The sequence below is a fragment of the Nycticebus coucang genome, unplaced genomic scaffold (genome assembly GCF_027406575.1).
Source record: "Nycticebus coucang isolate mNycCou1 unplaced genomic scaffold, mNycCou1.pri scaffold_43, whole genome shotgun sequence".
Classification (NCBI taxonomy): Eukaryota; Metazoa; Chordata; class Mammalia; order Primates; family Lorisidae; genus Nycticebus; species Nycticebus coucang.
This window is the reverse complement of record NW_026515577.1, coordinates 434506-458835: the sequence shown is the minus strand read 5'-3', so window position 1 is coordinate 458835 and position 24330 is coordinate 434506. Positions and strand designations below refer to the sequence as shown.

Here is a 24330-nt window from a genome sequence, read left to right as displayed (position 1 = left end):
TTCTTCCATTTCTTCAAAGTATGATGTTGGTATTTTAATGGTAATTACATCGAATCCATACATTACTTTGGGTTTTATAAACATTGTAACAATGCAAATCTTCCCAGTCGTGTACATGACATATTCTTCCATATATTCATGTCTCCTGCTATTTCTTTTCTTAGGGTTTCATAATTCTCTTTGTAAAGATCTTTCATGTCCTTGGTTAAGTATATTCCCAGGTATTTCACTTTCTTTGAAGCTGCTCTGAAGGGTATTGTGTCCCTGTTTTCCTCTCATTTTAATTGTTATTTGCATACACAAAGGCTCCTGATTTGAGCACATTGATTTTATACTCCACACCATTACTCTATATCTTGATCACTTCCAGGAGTCATGTAGTTGAATCAGTTGGGTTCTCTAAGTATAAAATGATAACATTGGCAAAGAGTGAAAGTTTGACCTCCTCGGCCATCATTTGTATCCACTTAATGTCCTTCTCTTTCCTGATTTCATTAGTTAAAACTTCCAGAGCTATGTGGAATACCAGTGGTGATGGTGTACATCCTGTCTAGTTTCAGTTCTAAGTGCAAAACTTTATTCAGTGTGAAATTGGCTGTGAGTTTGTCCCAGAAGGCTTCAACCAATTAAGAAATGTGTCATCTCTGCCTATTTTCTTAAGTGTTCTTGTTAGAAAAAGATGCTGAATATTGCCAAATGCTTTTTCTGCATCTATTGAGAGGATTTTATGGTCTTTATTTTGGCTTCTATTGATATGGTGAATTATGTTTATGGACTTGTGTAGGTTAAACTAGCTTCATCTTAGCATCACTGGGATGAAGCCGACTTGATTATGACATATAATTTTTTAAATGTATAGATAAAATCTATTTTCTAGGATTTTGTTGAGTATATTTCTGTCGATATTCATTAGTGAAATTGGTCTGTTGTTCTCTTTTTAGTTTGGTCTTTTCTTGGTATTGGTATCAGGGTGATATTTTCTTCATAGAACATGCTAGGGAAGGTTTCTTTCTTCTCAGTGTTTTGGAATTCATTCTGCATGGTAGGTATAAGCTCTTCATTGAAGATTTGATCAAATTCTCGTGAAGCCATGTGGTTTAGGGATTTTCTTTTTGTTGTTGGAAGCTTTTTTATTGTTATTTAAATTTCAGTGCTTGATATTTGTCTGTTCTAGAGCTCTATTTCTCCCTGGTTAAGTCTAGGGACACAGTGTGATTCCAGGTATTGGTCCATTTCGTCCACATTGTCAAATTTCTGGGCATAGAGTTGCTTGTAGTAGACAGAGATAATCTCTTGTATCTCTGTGGTATCTGTAGTTATTTCCCCTTTTTTTGTTTCTGATTGAGGTTTTAGAGATTTTAATGCTATCTTTCTATTTAATCTGGCCAAAGGTTTATTGATTTTATTTATCTTTTCAAAAAACGAACTTTCCATTTTATTGATTTTCTGAATGATTCTTTTGTTTACAACTTCATTTATTTCTAATTTAATTTTGGTTATTTCTTTTCTTCTGCTAGGTTTGCAATTGGATTACTCTTCCTTCTCCATTTCTTTGAGATGATTCATTAGGCTGTTGATGTGCTCTCTTTCCATATTTCTTATGTTGGTATCTAATGTAAGAAATTTCCTCTTATGACATCTTTTTCAGTATCCCACAGGTTTTGGGAATCTGTGGCTTCATTGTCATGCTGTTCATGAAATCTAATAATTTCCTTCTTTTATCCTCCTTGATTCAACTGTCGTGTAGCATAAAGTTTGTAGTTTCCAGGACTTTGTGTGTGGATGAAGGTTTTTGTTGCAATCGATTTCTATCTTTATTCCCTGGTGAACTGAAAAGATGCAAAGTATTATTTCAAATTTTCAAAAAAAATTGTTGAGGTTTGATTTGTGTCTGTGGGCTGGAGTATGATCCATGGGCTGATAGAAGAACATATTCTCTTTGGCTTTGGGGTTGTGTGTTCTATATATGTCTATTAAGCATACTGATCTAGGGTAGCATTCAAGTTCCTTGTTTCTATGTGTAGTTTCTGTTTAGTGGCTCTGTCCAGTTCTCTTGGAGGAATGTTAAAGTCCCTAGCTACTGTGGTGTTGTAGGATATTATATTGTTCAGACAATTAGTGTTTGCTTCATAAATCTGGGACCATATAAGTTGGGTGTTATATACTTTTAGAATTGAAATGTCCTCTTGTTCTATTTTTCTCTTGACCAGTATATAGTGACCCTCTTTGTTATTACTTACTTTTTTGCTTTAAATACAATTGTCTCTGAAAATAAACTTGCAACCCCTCCTTTTCTGATTTCCTTTTGTTTTTTAATATTTTAAATATATTTTCCTTCATTAAATCATAACTGTGTACCTTAATGCATTTATGGGGTATAATGTGGTGATTGTACATGTTGAAGGATAAAACAAGACTAAGGATGAAGGACTGGAAAACAATAATTCAGGCAAATGGTAATCATCTCCTCGCTTACTTAACTGCTGGTTCACCCTGAGTCTTCTTTTGTCCTTCAACATTAGGTGTGTTTCTAGAGACAGCATATAGATGGATTGTGCTTTTTTATCCAGTCACCCAGTCTGTGCCTTGTCAGTGGGGATTCCAAGCCATTCATTGAGAGAATTGTTAAGTATTGTGGAGTTCTATTCACCTTATTTTGTGAAGGTCCATTGCTTAATTTTATTTTTTGCACCAATGTGGAAGCTATGTTTTGTTCTTCAGTTTCTGGGTGTCTACTTTTCTTGGAGGTCCATTGTGATGGTCAGTATGGAGAATGGGTCTGAGTATTTCTGCAGAGCTGGACGTGTAGTGGCAGATTTCATCAATGTTTGCATGTCAATAAAAGATTTGATTTCTCTGTCAAATTTAAAACCTAGTATACAGAATCCTGGGCTGAAAATTGTTGTATTCAAGAAAGTTAAATGTCAAAGACCACCTTCTTCTGGATTACAAAGTTTCAGCTGAAAGGTCCACTGTCACCCTAATGGATTGGCTCTTATAATTAAATTGGTGCTTACTCTTGGTTGCGTGCAGAATTTTCCCTTTAATTTTGACCTTGGACAGGTTCATTACAATGTGTCTGTTGAGATGAACCAGAGTTTGATATGCATCTAAGAGGACTGTGTCAGAATCTTGGTGATGCTTGGGAAATTTTCATTTACAATATGCTCTAGAAGGGCTTCTATACATTTGGGTTATTTTCCTTTCCCCTCAGAGATCACTTTAATTTGTGTATTTGTATGCTTCATGAATTTCCATAATTCTCTAAGCTCTGCTTTTACTCTTTTCTGCCTCTTTAAGTGCCTGAGTTAGCTCAAGAGACATATCCCCTAGCTCTGAGATTCTTCTTTCTCCATGATCTAATCTGTTATTTGTACTTTCTACTGCATCTTCAACTTCCCTGGGTGACTCCTTTATTTCTTTAAGGTCTAGTACCTCTTTCCTATCTTTTATTCACTTCTTAAGTCAATTTTTGGATTTCCCTTCATTGATTATCCACTTTCCCTTCAATTGCCTTCATCATTTTTGCCATCCATACTCTAAATTCCCTTGATGTTACTTCCATAATTTCCTTCTAGGTAGGATCCTCTATGGTAGCTGCCTCATGGTCCCTTGAGTTTAGGGGTGATCTTTTGGTTTTTCGTGTTGCCAGATTTTTTTTCTTGTTGGTTTTTCCTCATATGTGCTTTCTTCTTTATCCATATCCTTCCCCTACTTTTTCCTCTCACGTCCTCCTTCTTAAATGTTCTTGTCTCTGTGCTTGAATGTTGGAGTGGCCTTTTGGTACAGGGACAAAAGGAAGAAAAGAGAAATGAATGAGAAGTGAGAAAAGAAACAGAAAACAAGGGTGAAAGAAAAAGAAAAGAAAGGACAGGAAGAGAAATACGGGAGTAATAGTGGTGTTCAACAGGGTGCATTGACCCATACATGCAATTTCAGGACTCTGAGGGGCCAAGGAAGTTGGGTTCTCCACAGTCAAGAGCTGCTTATCAGCCTGACCAAAAGCAAGACCTTGCCTCCACCATATACAAAAGGAAAACATCTTTGTGTCACTGGGGGGACCTACTAATACTGTCCTTTGGCAGTCTAAAGTGAGAAGGACACCCAAGCCCAGGTTTTAAGGCCTCCTTGAGCCATGCCAATGCCATGGACCCCCAGCCTAGGCCCCAGAGCAAGGCTCTGTCCCATAAATAAAATACAGAATGAAAGAGAACAAAACAGATGAGAATAAAATTAAGAAAATAAATAAAATTATAAACTTTGGGGGAAAAAGTAGGGATAGAGGAATACCTTAGTTTTCATTTGAAAAATTTATGAAGGAAAGATGAGAAAAATCTAGAAAAAGGAAGGAAAGAAAAAATAGAAAAGTAAGTTTAAAAAGCAAAGAAATGCTAACACAAAATGGAATCCTTATTATGCAAGAAATTAAAAATGAAAAAATAAAACACAAGGAAAGAAAAACTTAAAAAAATTAGAAGGAAAAAATTTTAAATATACATTCAGATAGCAATATATTACCTGGACTTCAGGTGGCACTCTGGGGGTTGGAGATGCAAAACAAACATGCTGATTCTGCTATATAAGATGGATGTGGGAAGCCACTGTCTAGTTGCTGAGGAAACCCGCTTCCTTCTTTCTGACTTATTATCCCTCAGTCAGGGCATGGTGGTTTCATTAACATTCAGGCATAGCAGGGTGGGGGCCTGAAGCTTTTACCAGACTTTTTAGGATACACACCTCAACTTTCCAAACAGTGCCCCTTGGCCACAATGTGGCTTTTCTGGGATGTGAGAACCATCCACCTCACCCCAAGGATGGCTACCCAGCTCATCAGGTGCACCACAGCCAGTCACGTGCTGGGACCCTGCAGGCTGTTTCTTCCCAGTGGCCCTCCCACAATGACAGCCCTCTGATGGCAGCCAACCTAATCAAAGTTACACCCTGCCTGGTAGTTCAATCCCTGCCACTGGGCACCATTCAAGTTCACTCTCTCACGCAGGCTCTCCCAAGGCAGCTGTGGTGAGCACCCAAGTCCAAAAAATCTGCAGGACAGTACTTCCCTGTCTTTACCCCTCTGCCAGAGGGTCGGCCAGCCTCTGCAAGCAGGCACCTGCTTTCCATGCTGGTCCTACACTGCTCCTGACCTCCTTGTGAATGTGTAGGTGATTATATACTGATTTCATACTAGTATTGAATACACTGGATACTTTTTTCCCCATTTTTGAGATACTTTACTAAGAAGAATAACCTAATTTACATAATGCAATGAGACATTTCTAAACTATTAAGAAAAGCGTACGAATACCTTACCACATCAAATAAGTAAGCGAGGAGATGGTTCTGTTAATCGTTTAAATGTAAGCATTCCACGTTGTCTATCAAATCACATTTTACTTCATAAATGCATTAGTGTACACAGTTACTATTTGATAAATAAAACAAAAAGAAAATCATTTGATTATTAAGAGAAGTTAACATAGATCCACAGGAAAGAAAAAGCTGTGATTTAGAAATTAGACCACACTCTTGAATTGTTCTTAAGATACACTATTTAACATTTTTAAAATTTAAATTGATTCTAATATTCTTTGAATGATCATATTACATGAGTTCTAACATAATGATTCCTTTTGTATAATTATATTTAATATTGAATTATATTAACAGCTTACTTTTTTTGTTGTTTTTATTTTTGAGACAGAGTCTCACTCAATAGAGTAACCTTGTGTCACAGCTCACAGCAACCTCAGACTCTTGGGCTTAAGCAATTCTCTTGCTTTAGCTTCCCAAGTAGCTGGGACTACAGGCACCCACCACAATGCCCAGCTATTTTTTTTGTGTGTGTGTTATAATTGTCCTTGTTTGGCAGGCCTGGGCTGGGTTCAAACTCACCAGCCCCAATGTATGTGGCCAGCACCCTAGCTGCTGAGCTATAGATGCTTTGCCAACTTAGTTGATCTTGATGATGAACATTTGCAATGTATGCTTTCTCCCCATGTTTAAACTTACTCAGGGCATCACTGACTCAACACATTAAAAAATAAATATACAATAACTATTCATATTATAATTCTTTAAAATGTATCCTTTCAATTTGTTTTAGACTGGAGCATCATCTCAAGGAAAATTAGAGCATATTGTTTCAGCAGGAGCTCAGATGAAATCCTGTATTGCATATCTGGAATCTGAAATCTCTGTAACAGAAACTTCTCAAGAAGAAATCAATGAAACCACATTTCGGAAATACAAGCAACTCTATCTAAAAGAATTGAAAATTAGAAAATTGTCATACAAAAAACTAAGAGAGTAGGTCAAAACACAAAATCATAGAAAATAAATTAAGTTCATTAATTTTCCTCAATGCATAATTTTTTAGGGAGGGAAGCTCATGAAATTATTTGGAAATAAAAACAGGTCTTAGTGAACTTAATTTTGAAATATTCATTCAGAGCAGTTTGTTTTTCTCCCTTTTTATGATTTTATATGAAATTTTTTCATATGAATTATTATGTAGTGAACCTGATCTCTTATTCCTTCAGCTAGATATTTTTGTAGCTTTATAATTTAGACAGTGATATTGTTATAAATTTCTTGCCACCATTCCACTAGGTAAAAATATTAATGAGTTTCATTAATCTAATGAAGATTACAACTTAAACCCAAATAGTCAAGTACTACAACTATTCTTTCAGCATCTTCTGGCACCTGGAAAATTAACTTTTCTTGGCTGTGATCTTTGGTCTTGGCACTAGTGGGCACCTTGAGAAAAAATTTCTGGTATAGTTTTTCCACTCAACACAAAGGCATATTTGCAAAACTTGCATACTTGATTAACACAGAGATAAAGGAATGGATAATTCACGAAGTTCTTAAAAATAATGCCATGGTCAGCCTGAGGTATGGAAGACACACAAAAAGGTTAGGCCCCACCACTCATGCCTTGGTAACAGTGTTAGCAGCTAATTTCCACCGGTGCTTGCTGAAGTTTTTCTTGATCACCAACTCAGCCATCTCATTCTCACCTAGAAGTTGTTGCTCTGAATTATCTCTCAGTGCCCAATACTTAACTTTCCCCATATAGTAGGTGAAATGTAAAAGGGTGGCAAAAGCAAGTGCTTGAAGAAGTCTTTGAGGAACTTTTTTTTTTTTTTTTTTTAATCTTTGTACTGGCTTAAGAGAATAAGTTTTTCTCTAACTTTTTTGTTGTGGAATGTTTAGTATAGTCAAGCAAATTGATATATTCCCTATTGCACATAGTTGCTTTCCAAACATAAGTATTTCTAATGATACCCTCAAGTGTTTATTATAAAGAGAGCCATTACAGAAGGCAGCGAGCGTACCCTGTTGATCTTTGCATCATTGACAGCCATACCTCTCCCCTCTGCACTTGAACTATTTTCTTATTAGAAACTATTTTCTTATTTAGAATGCTTTTATAACTGGAGTTGCACAGAGTAGGCCTGCCCAGACACATTTTCAGTTACAAAACACTGTTTAAATGGACATTTTATTTACACTTATGCCAACTTCTTAATATTAAATTGCAAGCCACTTAGGAATGCTTTAGGAAAAATGAAATACTAACCACTCATCTTTTGCAATCTTCATAGAATTCATCAGAATCTAACAGAAGACACTGCTGATTTGCTTGATGAAAAAAAGAGTAACAGATCTTGATGTATCACTCTTGCCATAAGGTCAGTTCTAGATTCACTTGTATTGAAAATATTTAAAAAGTGTAGTTTTCAACAGGAAGTTTATTTGAAGGGAACCTTGGTGATCTTCTGCCTCAAGCCCAGAGATTTCAGATAACAGCCTAGTGAACTACCTAACCAAAGTTAGTTATGTTATCTTTTTTTCTTTTGAGTTTCAAATTTCTGACGTAACTTTTCTTTTTAATTTGTTGAAATGCTGAGTTGTTTAATTGACTTAACATGTTAAGCAAAGATCATAATTATCTACCTTAATTAAGAAAAGAAACAGAAATTTTATTTTAAGTCCCTGGTGCTCTCATTTTCAACAGATACCCATTTGTTACCTTGATGGGATAAATATAACTAAACTGATGCATTTTACATTTTTTATTTTTTAATTTTTTATTAAATCATAAAGAGATAGATCTTAACCTGTATGATGTAAGCATTCCAAATTGTGTATGAAATCAGCGCACTGTACCCCATAAATGCATTACTGTATGCATTTTACATTTTCTAAAAAGCTACATTTAAGTTACATTTAGGGCATTGAACATTATTGCCTAATAATCGAATGAATACCCATAGGTGCTCTGAGTTACTTTGTAATTGATTTCACTGTGACTGTGTTTCATAACACTTCAAGGTTTCCTGCACCATCTAAAGTGTTCCACCCCTAATCACAAGGGAATGATTGCCATCCAAAACTTTAACCACATAGGATGTTTACTACCTATAGGAATCCAACATAGACACTTTTTATGAATTAAATAAGCCTGTAATACAAAGAAATATTAATTTCTGTTTCTAATTAATTTCTTTTTTTTTTTTACTTTATTACATAACCATATGTCCTTAATTACCATTGAACTTATGGCGGTTTTGTATCAAGTTTCATAAAATGTATAGCTTTCTGGGCAATTGTATTATACTTTTTAAATAGTGAAATCAAGCAACTAATTGAGCTTTTAAAATGAAGTTTACTCATGCCTCTCTATTTGACCATTGCTTGAATGATCCAAGACCAAGATGGCAAAAGTATCAAAGATGTGTAAATAGCAATGACAACCAAAGAGAATCAATTAATTCCTCCTACTCAGAATTTCTTGTAAAGGAACACATGGTTCCCATTTCTCTTGGAGATGTAACAAGAACCTGGTATTATAGCCATTTTATTTTATTCATAGTAAGAATTCATTTCTGCAAATCTCAAAATAGATCTGATGATGACAAGCTGTGTCAATTGTAGAGGCCATAAAGAAAAAGTTACTTCAACTGTGTTGTCCGATTTAAATTGCTTATCTAATGTTTGGCCATTTTTAATCTGGGGGACATTACAAAGGCCATTCACAGGAACACATTCCTGTGGGGGTCTGAGGCAGGATGAGCTCTAGAGCCCAAGCAGTTCAAGCTGTGGCGTGCGGTGATCATCCCTGTGTATAGCCACTGCACTCCAACCTGAGCAATATAGCATGGCCCTGTCTCAAAAAGAATTTACAAAAAAACATAAAACATTTGTTTGAACAAAAACAAATAGCAACTAATTTTCATGATGATTTTAATACTTAAATGGCAAAATACTAGCTTACAAATTTTTCTTCATTATTTGGCTTACTTAGTGTTTGTTTTTTTAGAAAAAAAAAACATGAGATGATCAGGGTCTACGTACTTCCGAGTCATGAAATTGAACTACTGGTTATAAAAAGAAAATGAGTGTTAAATACTCTGCAAATATAAAATGTCCTCATTGGCTCTTACCAGGAAAGTCAGATAATGTATCATTTTATAGAATAATGATGAAAGAATGTATAAGTACAGATGCAGTGAAAGGGAAGATTTTGGAGGAAATATTCTCCCATAATTTTTCGGAAGGAAAGGAATGTTTATTTTAAATGTGTATATTCCTTGCATTTTCTCTGAGTTATATTTAAAAATCTGTGTGGTTTTATCAATGTGCAGAAAGTAGCTGAAAAAGAACTCCACGTTCAAGAAGGTGACCTAAAGCCCATTCCCGGGCTGAAGCTAATTTCCTTTTTGACTTTAGACAAACTACAATCTCTCTGACCCAGTGTTGCCTCTAATATGAATTTAGGGGGTTGATTACATTAATGAGTTTTATGGGTTTTTGGAATTTTTTTACAAATATAAATTTTCTTTAAAAAATGCATGAAACCATATTATACAAAACAGAAACACAGTCGTCTGGCTAAAGGAGGCATGGTGCCTCTCTAGGTGTGACTTCCTTGACTCTTAATCCTACAGTGTTCTCTCTAGACACTTAGATTTCCCTGGGACATAGATTGTAAGTTACCAGTTATGAGAGAATCTTCTTAATTAGCTAAAATTTGCTGATACATTTGTGTTCTGTATATAATATTACAATATTCCTATATTTAAGAATGAAAAATTAGAAACAAAGTTGCAAATGTGCTCCTCATATTAATATTGGACTTCAAGCTACCCCTGCCACCTGAAACCTAATCTCCACCTGCAAATAAACAGAAAGAACATGGAGTAGGGGCAGTGCTTTTCCTACAAATCATTGGTGCATTGTACTCCATAGGGAGCTAAGATAGCTTTTGACTTAGTATTATGTATGAAAATATTAGCAGTTCATTAAGCTTTTTTATTTCCTCTGGCAGTCATCAGTTTTTCCTAAGATATTGCTCTACACACTTCACAAACCATTGGTGGTACCTTGTCAGTGATCAATGTCACCGAGATATTTTTCTCCCCCTTTTACTTTTGTCATCTGTACCAGGCACTGTATTAAATAATTCACTTGGGGACAATGATTCTGCATTTCTATTAAGAGAAGTATGAGGAAAAATACATGACTTAATAGGAACATAAAAATAAAGTGAGAGAGGGCAGCGCCTGTGGCTCAGTGAGTAAGGCGCCAGCCCCATATAACGAGGGTGGCGGGTTCAAACCCAGCCCCGGCCAAACAGCAACCAAAAAATAGCCGTGTGTTGTGGCGGGCGCCTGTAGTCCAGCTGCTCGGGAGGCTGAGGCAAGAGAATCGCTTAAGCCCAAGAGCTAGAGGTTGCTGTGAGTCCTGTGATGTCATGGCACTCTACTGAGGGCAGTACAGTGAGACTCTGTCTCTACAAAAAAATAAATAAATAAATAAAGTGAGAGAGACTTTTTAAAAGTCCTTTAATATTTGACAATTTTCACTTGTGAATACAGACAAAATAACTGCAGCCTCCCATCATCTAGTGCAAGAGTGGAGTCATCATAGATCAAGATCTTATTCCATAACGTACATATACCACAATTTGTTAATCTGTTTCTGGGTTAATGGGCATTTGGGTTGCTTCCATGACTTGGCAATTATGAATTGGACTGACAATTTATAATTGTAGTTATGATTTAATAAAAAAATACATAAAATATGAAAAAATCAAGATCTTTCTTGAAGCTTTTAGGTGCCCTCCCAGAGATGCTCCTTCCCTTTGGCCTGGGTCTGTCTCTTTCCCTGTGAGCTCTCACATCTGACCTGGTGTCTCTTTCCCAAGGACAGTTGCCCTTGCCATCACTTATGTGGGAAAGTATTCAAAAGCCAATGAGAGGCAGGAAGAGAACTGATTCCAGGGTTGGAATAAGAGCAACTACTTCGACCACGTGCTAAGAGTTAGGAGGAAAGATGACCTCTCCTTAAATATGTTATATAAAAAGTATTCTCCATCTAGAGAAAACACTCCTTTAGCACAGAATTAAGCAATCTGTTGAGAAGAGTATTTCATTTTTATATGAGTAAAATGTATATAAAACAGTTTGTGAATCAGGCATAAAGGAGTTAAAAAAATCCACACATATGTAGCGAATATTTAAAAGAACAGCTCCCTGGGGAAAGCTAATAAGATTACACTAGTAGTTCCTTAATTCAAGTCATGTAAGGATGTACATTTTACATAGTCTTTATTGATGGTAATGTGAGTATTCATTCTGTAAAAGCTTCTCTTTATATTTGGTATTAAAGTTTTACTTTTATAAGACCTAGTTAGTATGGTTTCATTATGTATTTTATAATCCTGTCAATAACATTATCACAGAAATGTTATGGAAAACAATCTATGAAAATATTAGGAAACCATTTTAACTTATCTCGTGTGGGCAAAGTGGCCTGTGATTCCAACACTTTTGGAAGCCAAGGTGGGTTGATCACTTGAGGCCAGGAGTTTGAGTCTAGTTTGCACAAGATAGTGAGACCCCCAATCTCTACAAAATGTTTTATAACATTTCAAAAAAATTGACTTTATGTCTATAATTTATAAATCCCTTGGATATTATATTATCAACACAAAACATTAACTATATTCAGTAGAGTATTTGAGATCCTATTTTTGGCACTTAGTAAGAGAACACATTTTATACAAGAGTTAAATAAGAATACTCAAGATGGAGACACTTGCAATATAGTTTGTTTCACACATTTAATAATTTACCTAACAACTGTAATTAATCTAATATTAAAAAATGGTAGTTATTTCTGAAAAAAACAAAGTTATGATTAACAAGTTATTTATACTTTTGCGTCTAATCCTGTTACACAAAGTCTTGAATCAAAGAAACTAAGTTTGAAAATGAGCTTTAACCTGTATTTATTCTTTTCTTCAAGCAAATTTTCTGAAGTTTTTGTATCTGTATGAATAAGGAAAGGTTAATAATAGCACAGATGGCATAATATTTACACTTAATCTTTTGTCAGTAGAATTTGGATAGGACATTACGACAATGAAACTTCATGTATATGTTTAAGATTCTGAGATGAAAAGTTATTAGCTTTGAACATACTTAAAATTCTAATTTTCTAAAACTGGAGAGTGCAAAGATCATTTTTAAGAGAAAATCAACTAAAGTGAAAAAACTGATTCAACTTTTATAAATAACAGAGTTTTGCTGAGAATTAACAAAAAAATACATAGATTACAAAATATGACTTCAGTTGTTTGACCTTTATATTAATAAATAGAAAAATCAGGGCTCTGAAATGATGTATATTCAATAGTAAACCTATGGTAATTGTATTTTATCAGATTATTATAAATAGCATTACATTTTGATGTTCTCTAGTATGTAAACTTAAAATAAGCTGGAATTTATTTTCATTCATGTGATTATTCTTTTATTTAAAAATGCTCGTCAGATCTAGTTTCTAAATTTTTTGTTTAAAGGACGCATTTTGTAAGAAATATGTCATTCCCATGATAATATCTCTTGTTTAAATTAAACATTATAAATAATATTTGTCTTTTTTCAGATCTAGGATTTGTTGCCAACATTTATGAATTAAGATTAATTATTGGTTTCTGAAATGAATTTGATAGAGCAAGTGGCACCACTCTTTATTGTGTGGTCAAAGGATACTACATTACATTTTTTTTTTTTCTCACACACATCTACTGAAAACTGTGAACACATAGACACTCATCATGAAGAGTGTACACATGCTTCGTTTAATGCATCATGTTTCACAGCTTTAAACATCTTGGGAGGGAAGGCTGTGCATCTTCTTCTCTGGCTTTACACTTCCTTCACTTCTGCCATTTCTGAGGGATTCTCAGCACACTGAAGCTATTCCTGGAAAGCAAAGGACTCACCAACTTCTCAGGTTTACCTAGTGATTTAAGGCCAAAGGTCCCCAGACACATGTAGTAACACTTAGTCAAGCCATTATAGCTCATTAGCAGTCACTTGACAGGTGACATTTTCAATGTCTGGTCATTTACTTGTCATTAGTTTTCTTTTGCCCTTAGGAAAAGTACCAAATTCCTTAGCATGGGAATAAAAATACTTAAATCAATTTGGTTTATGTGAAGTTATTCAGCTTTATCTCTTAGGACTTACTGTGCTCTGCCCCTGTCTTCTAGCAACTGGCTCAACTAAACCACTTAGGATTCCGCATGTTCTTTCCCCACCCCCATCAGCTGTGTGTGTTAGCTTCTTCCTCTCCCTTGTCCTTCAGGCAACCTACATATTGTCTCCACCAAAAAGCCTATAATGCTGACACAAAACTAGGATGGCTTCTGTGTGCATGTTTCAGTACTGTCCTGATTTGTGCCTGTCATGGTGTCTGTGACTCTGGAAATGGCCTGTCTCATTTTTCAGGTTATTGTAGACATTTGTTGAGGGATGGACTATATTATATCTTGTAATTTCAATGCTTGCCACAGTACCTTAGCATAGGACTGTAGAATAGATGAATGAAGAATGAGACAAGGAGAAACTGATAATTTAACCACAGTGATAATTAATTTATAATTAATATGTAGCATTAGGCATATTATTCTTGATAATTTTTCATTATTAACATAACTGTGCAGATATAGTTTTAATCCTCTGTAATATTGGATAACTTCTTAATTCTTCTTTACTGACTTATACTCAGTTAATTATGAAATCTTTTAGTCAAAAATTCTTTTTTATTTCCTAGCTGCTTCTGAATATGCATCTGGATTCGACATATCTTCTCCTTTAATCATATGATGTGTTAAATGTAAACCAAGTTCTAGTTGGAAAAGCACATGAGAATATATACAAATTTTACAGAAAAAAGTTCCATAATCAGAAAGATGATAAAATGTTCTTACTGGGCTGTTTAAATGGTGTACTGTTTTTCATTCAATGTATCACATGGGAGAATCTTTGCGAAAAGAAAATAATTTATACCATATCTTTATAATAAAAATTTATTTATGTTTTAAATAATGTTTCTTGGCCTATTAACTATTCAGTGAATTTTGCAGTTGAAACCAGTATTGCTGCGTTTCCATATACAAACTGCCCTCATGCCGGCTGCTTAGCAACCAAACCACCAAGTTGTCATTGATATTTCAGTGGAGTTGAGAGTTAGGTTATTTGTATTTTATAGCTAGTATAATATGTAGTAATAGATTCAAATTTATTTTTTAAAATTCTTTATTAAATCATAACTGTGTACATTAATGCATTTACAGGGTACAATGTGCTGATTTGATATACAATTTGGAATGCTTACATCTAACTGATTAACATAACCGTCTCCTTGCTTACTTATTTGTTGTGGCAAAAACATTCATACTCTATTCTTAATAGTATAGAAATGTATCATTGCTTTGTGCACATTAGGTTGGATCCCCCAAAAACCCTTCTTCCTCCCAGCCTCCTCACCCCTCCCCTCTCTTTCCTCTTCCCTCCTTCTTTCTGGACTATAGTTATGTTTTACCAATCCTATATGTTGGAGCCCAAGATGCCGTGTCTTCGTCCCAACCTAGGGCCATAGGAGCCGAGACCCTAGGTCTCCAGCCAGCCCACTTAAGTGTCTGGATGTGGGTTGCTGTGCCAGTTTACTCAGGGTAAGTCTTGTTCAGGTCTTGAGTGCCAAAGCACCTTAGAAGTCACAGTTAATATTAGCAGAAGTGAGCATCTCAGCAGCAGTCTTAGTAGGAGAGCACAGATCAGCCATCCTCTGAGCAAGAATAGGAGCCAAAGGACGAGCCCTTGCTAACTTCTCCTGAAGCTATTTATAGAAGTAATCCTATGGTCGCCTATGCACATCTAACCAATGATGTGCATTCTTTCATGCTTTCGTGCATCTCACTAATGAGACCCAATGATGTTAAATCCTTCCCCAATCTCTTATTGCCAAAGTATTTCTCACAGGTGCCTTCTATACCTATGAATGTGTAGGTTATTATATACTGATTTCATAGTAATATTGAATACGTTGGATACCTTTTTTCCATTCTTGAGATACTTTACTAAGATGAGTATGTTCCAGCTCCATCAGGTAAACATAAAACGTGTGATGCCACCATCTTTTTATGGCTGCATGGTATTCCATGGCCAAATGTTTATTGCAGCCCAATTCATAATTGCCAAGTCAAGGGAGTAATCAATTGCCCATGATAGATTCAAATTTAAACAGACATTATTTTGGTTTACCAGTACTGTGGCCATTGTCGATGTTTTGATTTATTACAATCATTACAGTATCATCAAACAAATATTTTTTTTTTTATTTTATGCACTGACTTATATAGCTCTTCCTACTGGAAGAGCTGGAAAAGACTGTTAGTAGGATTATTACCTCATTTCACAATTTATGTTTATGAATAGATTTTTGATATCTGAAGTCCTTTATGAAACAGTGTTAATTATGAGATATATAGCATGAAGGAAGAAATAATAATGTATCATGAGCAGGGTTTGGATGATAACCCTTTGACTCCAAGGTTCCAAATGGAGAAAATAATTCCAGTGATATCAGTTGAGAAACTATGACTGGTATGTATCCATTTTCTTATTAATCCTTATAATAACCTGGTCAGTTATGAATTAGATATCCATTTAACATTTTATGTCAATAATATTCAGAAGGTGTATATAACAAAGTTTCATGTTAGACAGTAACAGACCTAGAATATAAACTTAGCTCTATCATCCCAAAATTTCAGATCCACACTCACATATTTTAGGGAACAGATACTGAGTAGAAGTATGACCTGAATGTGTCTCTTCTGAAATGAACCATCAGAGACCCTGTCTCATCAATACATCCTCACATGGTCACTCCTGATGCCCATGTGCCCCCACCAGAGTAGTGTCTCCACCACTCTCACATTACCCCCAGCTCTGCTCAGGTTCACATGCATCTGACATACACGTAGAAGAACAAAATTATCATGCCTCTCCAATTTTCACCATTTCCAGTGATCAGGATTCCAGTCCCAACTGACTCCAAATGTCACCCTTCCCATGGCTGTGTCACAGAACATCATTAGAATGTCAGCCAGTTTTAGTTATAGCATCACAAGTCACCCAATGACCTTTAAACTTATTTGGTGTCCTAACATGTCTTGTTATCTTCATAAAAATTTCAGATGTTGCCCCAAGACTTTTGAATCTTGTAAATTCTCACATTCCCCATGAATTTTTTCAAGTGGATTCACCTCTTACTACCCTGGTGATTTAAAGAAATGCTTCAAGTTACTGTCACAAAGTCAACAAATATCATTGGAGTAAATCCCACGAGGGACAAATCTCTTTAAGTTGAAAGCTTGTCTCTTTGATTTTGTCCAACTATATTCCCCTCTTTCCTGCTCTGTAGGAAAATATTACTGATTGTGTCATCTTTCCTAGCCCCTCACTGCTACTTTCCCATCCAATCCCTTTAACTTGATGTCTTTATTTTTAAAATGAAACATCCCTGCAGTGCATCTTACAAGGGTATATGTGAAACTTAGTAAATATGGAATGTAAATGTCTTAGCACAATAACTAAGAAAATGCCAGGAAGGCTATGTTAACCAGTGTGAAGAAAAAATGTCAAATGGTCTATGAAACTAGTGTATGGTGCCCCATGATCACATTAATGTACACAGCTATGATTTAATAAAAAATAAAAATAAAATAAAATAAAACCTCCCCTAAGATGGCTTTCCTGTAGTTCCTGCCCTGTGTCTTTTTGTTGTTGTTGTTTGTTTGTTTCCTTTTCAAAATGAATGCAAATGAACAATACACATTTAGTTACATTCTCCTCACTCCCCCACACCTTGGAGTTACTAAGATCTCCAGGATAGCATCTGGCAGGAGGCTGAGCCAGAGCTGACTCCTGGTGGCTGTGTGGTGTATCTGACTGTCACCCAGGGAGATTCTGTGGGTGATGGTGACCCCCTAGTCAGCTCCTGCACAGTCTCCTGCCTGGAGCTGTGCAAGCACGATGACCTGCAGCTGGTCCAGGAGGCATGACAGTGATGGCTCTGTCTGCCGGTATTTCTCCTTCTTCCTTCTTTCTTCTTCTTCCCCCCCTTTTTTTTTTCATTCCTGCTGCTTCTGCACATGTTACCCTTTGCTCTGCAGATCACAGACATATTTGAGTCTGTACTGATATCCAACCCAGAATGAATTAAAATAAGACTGTGAGGGCTCAGAAAGAGCATTAGGGCTGAAGAGCAGCACCCAGCACCCCTACCTGCCAGCCATGACGGGGCACGAGCGTGATGGGCCACGAGGGCCCTAACCCCAACTGCCCATTCACACCTAGGACCAGCTACACCTATGGCCACTTCTTCTCACAGGGAAATGTGATGGGACTTCCCAGGTGAGATCAGAGAGGTGGTCTCATCTGTCCTGGCCTGCCCTGGGCCATCCTGTGTTATCTTGGGCCCTATCTGCCAAAATACCTGAGATGTCAGGGGTGAGAGCTGAGCCACGACCTTCAGTGTTAGAAAAGACTCCCATCAGGGCTTCCTGAGCCCAGGGCTTTGGGCAGTCAGGAAAGAGCAGTAACATCCCTTGGACGACAACTGCCAAAGGAGCTGGGAGGGAGCTGTCTCTGGAATGTGAGTTTCTGGTTCCCAAGGTTGCAGATTCTGCTGGGGTCTATTGCCTAGGAAGTGACGTCACCTCTAGGGGTCCATATCCTGGGCTTCCTTTTCAGAAAATCCTTCCGAAAGGTTTCTGGGCTGCTGATTGCTCAGCCTCCACCCCTATGATGAGGCATAGCTCCCCCACAGTGCCTGGGACAGGCCTGTGCAAAGCCAGGGTCCAGCTTAAGGAGACAGAGCTTGGTGAGTCAACCCAATTTCTTCTTCTATCCAGTTGTACAGACCTTAGTTGGCCTCTCAGGGCCTTCCCAATCTCCCTTTTAGCACAATGGGAATTTTAATTCTAAAATGTGTTATTTCTTTTTTCAGTTTTAAGATAGGATTTGTTAGATAGAAAGGAATACAGAGTACATTGGATACTTTTTCTTCCATTCTTGAGATGCTTTACTAAGAAGAATATGTTCCAGCTCCATCCATGTAAACATGAAAGAGGTAAAGTCTCCATCTTTCTTTAAAGCTACATAATATTCCATGGTGTACATGTACCACAATTTATTGATCCATTCGTAGATCGATGGGAACTTGGGCTTTTTCCATGACTTAACAATTGTGAATCGGGCTGCAGTAAACATTCTGGAACAAATATCTTTGTTATAATGTGATTTTTGGTCTTCTGGGTATATACCTAGTAGACGAATTATAGGATTGAATGGCAGATCTATTTTTAGATCTCTAAGTGTTCTCCAAACATCTTTCCAAAAGGAATGTATTAATTTGCATTCCTACCAGCAGTGTAGAAATGTTCCCTTTTCTCCACATCCACGCCAACATCTATGTTAACCAGTGTGATGAAAATGAGTCGAACTGTTTATAAAACCAGTGTATGGTGCCCCATGATCGTATTACTGTACACAGCTATGATCTAATAATAATAATAAAAAAAGAAGGAATACAGAAGGAATACAAAGCACTGGAGCTTCCAGCAGAGGGGGAGGAACCAAGTCTGCAATGTGTTATTTTTAAACAAAATAATCTTAAAAACAATACAGATTTGAGATTTATTAGTTAATTTTAAATTAAAGTGTCCAGATCTTGTTGAAAGAACAATTATATCTGAATCAAGGTTCATGTTTTTTTAATAATTGCGTTTTGTATTCTCCCTTTCTATCCTCATCTTAGAATGAAATTTCTCATTTAAATCTGAAAATTATCTTAGTAGTCCTCATGTTATTAGAAGAGTATTACTATAGTACTTATTTACTGTATTTTAGATTTTCTGGTGGTCTTAAAGTTTTCTTTTTGCTTTTGCTGGTTTCAAGGGGCAGTTAAACATTGAGCTTTCTAAATAGGTCTAGAAGAGTAAATAAGTAAAGTGATTATGGAACATGAGACACGAAGGCTAACACAATTCTATTTTTGTGTGTTGAATGCCTGGTACATAGTACTAATTCTCTTCCCTTCAAAATATAAATATTATGGTGCTAGAATTTATCTATGTCCTCCAAACCTAAATGGGCCTGTTCCATTAATAATTTTAAACTACCTATGAGTGTTTGTAGGGCTCACTCAAATACATGTTTGTTTATATATACTGTATTCTAGCCAGAATAATTTTAGATCTGATCAGGTAGTAGCTATAATAAGAAAAACAGGTGCTTAAAGCATTCTCATTCATTTTAAAATCTAAAATTATTAAATTATAATGAGATCCACATGGAGTGAAATATCAAATATCATTAGATTATAACTAAAATTCAGATTAATACTGAATTAGTAGAATTTTATAGTAATATAAAAAGCAGATTGTCTTGTATCCATTGCTGACAGTAGACGCTTAAATACTTATATCAGTTTTTCCCTAGTATGTATGTGCATGTTTAAGGAAAAAATATGTAAGTATATATATATGTGTGTGTGTGTGTATATATATATGGAGATACATATATATATATATCCACACACATACACACTTTTTTTCTTCACTCAGAGCATTTATTGAACACTCTGGCAAAGACGCTGTGGTAGATAATGGAGTTATAGAGACGAATCAAGCACTGGCCTGGCCTTGACAGAACTGAAGTCTTTCTCTTCCACTCTGAAATGTTGCCCAGACAAGAGGCAGAATGAAGTGTAGGATAATTCTTCAAATTATCATTTTATATTAAGAGAAAATACTACATTTGGAATTCAACACCTTTGGTTGAGATGTGTTTTTTTTTTTTTCTTGTTTTGATAGAGATGGAGTTAAGTGAAAGGAGCTTGTTTTTCTGTTGTGTCTTTAAATCTTTTATTTTTAATTTACTCCCATTCAATTATTGTTACATTGACATTCACTTCTGTATTTGATGACTTCACTCAATAATTTTGCTCTTTCAGAACTAGAAATAAACCTTTATTAATGTTTAAAATGTTAGCTATCAAAGTTCTTTATTTAGTCTGTGGATTCCTTTTAATCAAGGCATTGAAAACTGAGATCTGCATAGAAAATTCTTAGTTTTTTCTTTAAAAAGTAAAAGAAATATTATGTATATGTATATATGTATATTTGAAGCCTTTATTTCTCAGCCCGCTTACTGAGAAAGCCAAAGATAAATGAAATCATGGTATAGTCATAGAAACAAATTTTAATACCATTTTACAGTAAAAATATCAATATACCATTTCTACATGTAACATACAAAAAAAAAAAACCTCTACAAATGTGAAGTTGATTATAAGTGGCCTTATATAAAAGAGTACTTCCTGTAACTCAACTTATGTAAAGTTTCAAAATAGGCAAAGATAATTTATGGCAATAGAAGTAATGTAAAATGTTTAAAGTTTAGAAAGGGGATAATGACCACATGCAGACATATGAGACAATAGTAAAGGGTTTTCTGAATGTTTTCTTTTAAAAATTCACTGTTTTATATTTATAAATTATGCACACTTGTGTGTGATATACTTAAGTTAAATACATGTTAAATTATCAAGTTACTAGCTCAAAAATCATTTTGAAAGCCATCCATTTTTATTTTTGCCTTGTATCTGGAAACAAAAAAAGAGCTAATGTCCAAATATGTCAACCTCCATCATCTTCTACTCAGAAATTTTGAAAGGCAGATGTGTATGCTGCCATTATTTTGTTTGTAATGTGAAAAGAAATTAAGACCATGTCTATACACATACTCATATGGTCTCGTATGAGAGAGATGAATGTACACAATGACCAGCAAATTGGAATCATACTAAAAGATCATGTTTTTGAGGTTGGAAGGAAATAAATTCCAACCATTGGGAATCTGATAAAAGATGTAAGGCATGAGGGCAGTGCCTGTGGCTCAAAGGAGTAGGGTGCGGCCCCCATGTATGCAAGAGGTGGTGGGTTCAAACCTGGCCCTGGCCCAAAATACAAGGTATGAAGTTTTATTTTTAATAATTGGGAGTCTTCAGAAAGTCTTAATTCACAATCAGTGAAACCATTGGTGTATGTGTAAGAGACTCATAGTTTAACCGCATGGTTATTTCATCTATTTTTTTTCCAACTGACAACACTCATTTTTGAGACTCGACAAATTTAAACCCCGTTAGACCTTCTTTCAGGTTAGGATTTTATTGCACCTAAGTCTGGAATATTGCCTGCCTGAGGGAATAAGGACAAGGAAACCCCACTTCAGGGAGGTCTGCACAATGGGAAGCACAAGGGGAGCAGCCATATAGGTAATTTATAACTTCTGGCTAAAGGGACTTGGCAAACACTGTCGGAAACATACTAATTTCAAATGCAAGAAGGAGAGCACTCACTAATCAACTTACAAAGATCTGCATAAAGCTCTTTATCTTCTATTGAGGCTTTTTTCCTTGGATTTATGCTAGAATTGACATTTTGCTCAGGATACTGATTCTGACGGCTTTAGGCCTATCTCACCTATGGTGAGTATAGAACTGAAGAAGTCAGTATGTCTTCTTTTTCAATTTTACTGTATTTTTAACTCTTTCCCACTTATTGTTATTTGTATGTATTCATGGGGTATAAGTACAATTGTGTTACATAGATATAATGCATTGTGGTGAAGTCAGGGCTTTCCATATACATGTCACTGAAGCAATGCACATTGTACCCACTAAGCAACCTCCTATCCTCCACCTTCCTCCCCCTTCCAAAATCCATTGTTCCACACTCTGCTCCTGTGTACATGTATTATTCAGCTCTCACTTAACAAGTGAGAACATACAGGATTTGTCTTTCTGTGTCTGAGTTGTTTCACTTAAGGTAATGGCCTGCATTTCATCTATATGGCTGAAAAAGACATGATTTCATTTTTTTTTTTTACATCTCAATAGTATTCCATTGTTTATATACCCCACATATTCTTTATCCAATCTGCCATTGATGCACACTCTAGTTGATTCCATATTTTTGCTACTATAATGGCAATATGTTGGATAAACATATTAGTGCAGGTGTCCTTTTAATGTATTGGTTTCTTTTTCTTTGGGAAGACACCCAAAAGTGGATTATGCTATATGTATACCAGGGAATATTATGCAGCCATTAAAAAGATGGAGGCTTTACCAGGTTTATGTTTACAGGGATGGATCTGGATCATATTCTTCTCAGTAAAATATCTCAAGAATGGACAAAAAATAAACAAACAAACAAAAAAAAACAATGTACTCAATACTATAATGAAATCAATATATAATCACCCACACTTTCATACAAAATATAAAACACAATTGTGGTCCAGAAAGAAGGAGAGAAGAGGAGGGCGAGGGTAGGGGGTGGGGTGGATAGGTGGCAGGAGGTAATTAGTGGGACCTCACATACTGTGCATATTGCAAGGGTACGTGCCAAATAATAGTAAAGTATAAATGTCTAATCACAAAAATTAAATAAGTGAGGTGAACTCTATGTTAACCAGTTTGATGTAAATATTCCAAACGATATATAAAATTAGCACATTGTACCCCATAAATGCAGTAATGTACACAGTTATGATCTAATAAAAAGACAAAGGAACCCCAAAGTGGGATTGCTATATCATACAGTAGTTCTAATTTGGTTCCTTGTGAAATATCCATACTGTTTTCCATAAAGGTTACAATAATTTTCATTCCCACCAATGGTGTATAAGAGTTCTTTTTACTCTAAATTTTCCCTGGCATGTTAATCTTTTGTCTTTTTTTATTTATTATTATTATTTTTTAATTTTTTTTGCAGTTTTTGGCCAGGGCTGGGTTAAATGGGGGTAACAGTTTTCTGTTGTTGTCAAGTTGTTCGAGTTCCTTGTATATTCTGGATATTTGTTCACTGTCAGATGTATAGTTTGCAAATGTTTTCTTCTATTCTGTAGGTTTTCTGTTAATTAGGTTGATCATTTCTTTTGCTGTGCAGCTTCATCGTTTCATTAAGTCTCACTTTAAAATTTTTGTTTATTGCCTGTGCTTTTGAGGTCTTAATCATGAATTATTTGCCTAGACTAACATCCAGAAAAGTTTTCCCAGGTTTTATTCTCCCATTTTTATAATTTCATGTCTCCCATTCAAGTGTTTATTCATTTATTTTTGTATATGGTGGGGACATAGGTCTAACTTCATTCTTTTCCATATGAGAATTCAATTTTCCTACACCATGTGTTGAAAGAGTGTCAAATATTCCTTAGTGTTTCTTCTTGTCAATTTTGTCAAAGATCAGTTAGCTGTATGTGGCTTAATTTCTGCGTTCACCATGATGTTTCATTGATCTACATGACTATTTTTATATGCACTGTCCCATAGTGTTTTGGCCACTATATCCCTCTAGTATAATTTGAAGTCAGGCAATGTGATGCCTCAAATTTTTTTCTTTTTGTTGAAGATTGCTTTGTCTTTTCTGTCTTTTTTGGTTCCTTATGAACTTAAGAATTGCTTTTTCTAATTCCATGAACAAGGACATTGATATTTTTATAGGGATTGCTTTGAACATGTAAATTCCTTCAGGCAGTGTGTTCACTTTAACTACTATAGAACCTTTGTAAGTTGACCAGCCAAGGGACTATAGCAAACTGGGCAGCATATAGAGATGGTCAGCATAAGGCACTTGGCCTACTGTACCAGTATGTCCATGTGGTACATGTCCAGTCTATAAAAATTAGGTCAACTTGAGAATTGAAAATGCTGCACTGGCATGGGAAGAAAAACATGCTCCCTCCTCAGCTCACACATTCACAGCACAATGGCTTGGAAAAGTAGCAAGCCCCTCAGGACACCCCCACCCCATCCCTGGAGGACACTGAACCCCAGGCCAAGGATCATTGCTGACCTAGTGGAAGATGGCCATTTGCACCCCATCAAAGCTGAAAG

The 24330-nt window shown here is 35.7% G+C and overlaps 1 protein-coding gene across 1 annotated transcript in view; it reads left to right on the top strand.

The window, feature by feature from the left end:
* Nucleotides 1-24330, top strand: part of LOC128579269 (ankyrin repeat domain-containing protein 26-like) — a 57485-nt gene that overhangs the window by 6283 nt on the left and 26872 nt on the right. Inside the window, exons 2-3 of the mRNA XM_053581438.1 lie at nt 6104-6306; nt 7611-7697. Of these exons, the coding sequence (XP_053437413.1) occupies nt 6104-6306; nt 7611-7677 (270 nt within the window). The 3' untranslated portion in view covers nt 7678-7697. The remainder of the gene's footprint in view (nt 1-6103; nt 6307-7610; nt 7698-24330) is intronic.